General features: G+C 36.2%; 1 protein-coding gene across 1 annotated transcript in view; it reads left to right on the top strand.

The window, feature by feature from the left end:
- Window positions 1-2,620, top strand: part of PRKD1 (protein kinase D1) — a 93,763-nt gene that overhangs the window by 26,793 nt on the left and 64,350 nt on the right. Inside the window, exons 3-4 of the mRNA XM_008589072.1 lie at window positions 1,830-2,040; window positions 2,198-2,275. Coding sequence (XP_008587294.1) covers window positions 1,830-2,040; window positions 2,198-2,275 — 289 coding nt within the window. The remainder of the gene's footprint in view (window positions 1-1,829; window positions 2,041-2,197; window positions 2,276-2,620) is intronic.

Genomic DNA, 2,620 nt, shown 5'->3' with positions numbered 1-2,620 from the left:
GGAGCGCCACCGCACTCCCAAGCGGCGCACTGTAGCAGTGCGCCACCGGGCCGGCCCTTTCTTGCTCTTCTAAGCTCTAATATGCCCCATGGAATAGTAACAGTCCTATGTAAAATGGGTTCTGTTAAAACAGCTTAGAATTAGGTATCTAAATTAAGGAAAATAACAAGAGTGATTTGGCCAGCTTTTCACAGGATTTTCCAAATCTGAGAATAGTTTATGTCTGCTAAGAAAGTGTGACATCAGGTCCTCTTCTATTCTGAGTGTTGAAATTTTCCGACTATGGAAAAACAGCACTTTCATTTTAGTCTATGCTTAAAACGTGTCCATTAGCTACTGTTAGTAAAGGACACTGCAACAGGGGACCTAACTCTGTGGATTTGATTATTCTTCAATTCCGCTAAAGGTATTTTTTCAATATATTCATGATTCTACTTTGCAAACCTGTTCCTTATCTTTACAAGCGTTCTGGTCTCCTCTTCAAGAGTTGAGCCTTTCCAGAGTAATTATGCGTTGTAATTTTTCTTTGTGGAGTTGTAATTGTGAATGTAACTGTGGACATAATAATCCTATGTAAAACCTCATCTCAAATTTCTTTTTACTGCAGCTAGTGCGTCTGCAAATTAACGTTTCCCAACTTGGTAGTGCATAATATTACCTTTTGGTGCACATAGGGATCGAAAGGGATGGAACTCGTATGTAAATATAATTTATTTCTTGTCATCAGTAATTGTTTCAAATTAGAAATTATCTGGGTAAAATGATAATACAAGAGCTCTGGAGGCAAACAAATGTTGGTTCATGTTTTGGCTCCCTTGAGCCCACAGCAGCATTTTACCCAAAGGAATGTGTTTAAACTTTGGGAGCTTAGATGCCTCAACTGTTGATAACAAGGCCTATCTCTTAAGGCACCTAACACAGTTATTACTGTAGAGTAGGAGCTTAATAAGTGGATATATAATTAAAATAACTTTTAAAATGTAATTCCATTCATCATCTATTGTGATGATTCCAAAATACATTTATTCTGATGATTCCCAAGTACATTTCCATGACATCAAGAGGTGCCATAAAATTGTCCAAAAACATTGAAAACATAGTTAATTTTAATTCATTTAATTTTAAAAAATCAATATGCCGGGCCAATTAAACAATTCCAAAGTGAGAAGCAAGGGTGCACAGAGATATAATTATAAACAAAACACCAAATTTGTGTGCCTTTTATAGTCCATTAGCTGCTGTGTTGTTCAATAATAAAAATGATAGTATAATTTTAACCCTTTACTTTTTTATGTGGTTGAGGGATAATTTAAAGTTATATTTATTGTTTTCCTTGAAAGAATCCAAAGGAACTGCAGGCATTTTTCAGATGATATACTATGTAGGTCAAATGGGGAATTTTCATTTTCTGTCCTTCTGAACTGCTTGCATTTTCTAACCATGTGCATATAATACTCTAGAATATGTGTGGTGGGATTAAGAACCATTTTTTTTTTTTGGTTTGGTTGCTCTCAACTTTGCTCTGTGTGAAAATTAATTAAATTTTAAAGTAAAAATTATTTGAAAGACCTAGAAATCAAGTTTAAATATTCTGTCTCCAATTCTCTCCTTTTCAGATTACGCAAATAAGGTAACTCAAATAAGAAATAAGGAAAGGGGGTAAATTAGATTAATAATTAATAGAAACATAGTTTTAATTTATCTCATATTCTTAAGGATCTAACCACTAAATATGATAGTAATACAAAATGAGATTTAAAAATACGTAAGTATATAAACCACACAGTTTCATATATCTTATTGTCCTTTATTGTTTTTTAAACATGTAGCAGAAGTCACCGTCAGAGTCATTCATTGGTCGAGAGAAGAGGTCAAATTCTCAATCTTACATTGGACGACCAATTCAGCTGGACAAGATTCTGATGTCTAAGGTTAAAGTGCCACACACATTTGTTATCCACTCCTACACCCGGCCCACAGTGTGCCAGTACTGCAAGAAGCTACTGAAGGGGCTTTTCAGGCAGGGATTGCAGTGTAAAGGTAAGGATGACCTTGTCACTAACTTTTGTCACCAGCCGAACTTCAATCTTTAAATTAATCCTTATCCATCTGAAATTATTATTTTTTTGTTTCACAATTTCTCTTTCTGATGAATTCTTGGTTTTTGTTTGTTTTGTTTTAAAATCATTGTGACTAGATTGCAGATTCAATTGTCATAAACGTTGTGCGCCAAAAGTACCAAACAACTGTCTGGGCGAAGTGACCATAAATGGAGGTAAGTAAAATATCAGCAGCCACATCTGTGCTTCTTCCCTTTCAAAGGGGTGGGGGTCGATCATGATTTAGCGAGATTTTTTACTTCTATTTGTTTCAGTTCAGATATTTGTGATCCAGTGCAAAGTAAATTATGGCCTGAGTTTGTTTCACTTTACTGTAGAAAAGCATCCATGGGGCCGGCCCGGAGGCGCACTGAAGAGTGCGCTGCTCGGGAGTGCAGCGGCGCTCCCGCCAAGGGTTCGGGTCCCATGTGGAGACCGGTCCCCGCTCACTGGCTGAGCGTGTACCGGTCAGGAAAAAAGACAAAAGACAAAAAAAAAAAAAAAAAAAAAAAAAAAAAAAA

The sequence above is a fragment of the Galeopterus variegatus genome, unplaced genomic scaffold (genome assembly GCF_000696425.1).
Source record: "Galeopterus variegatus unplaced genomic scaffold, G_variegatus-3.0.2 Scaffold5181, whole genome shotgun sequence".
Taxonomy (NCBI): Eukaryota; Metazoa; Chordata; class Mammalia; order Dermoptera; family Cynocephalidae; genus Galeopterus; species Galeopterus variegatus.
Note: the sequence above shows the minus strand (reverse complement) of the source record. Positions and strands in the feature narration are given on the sequence as shown.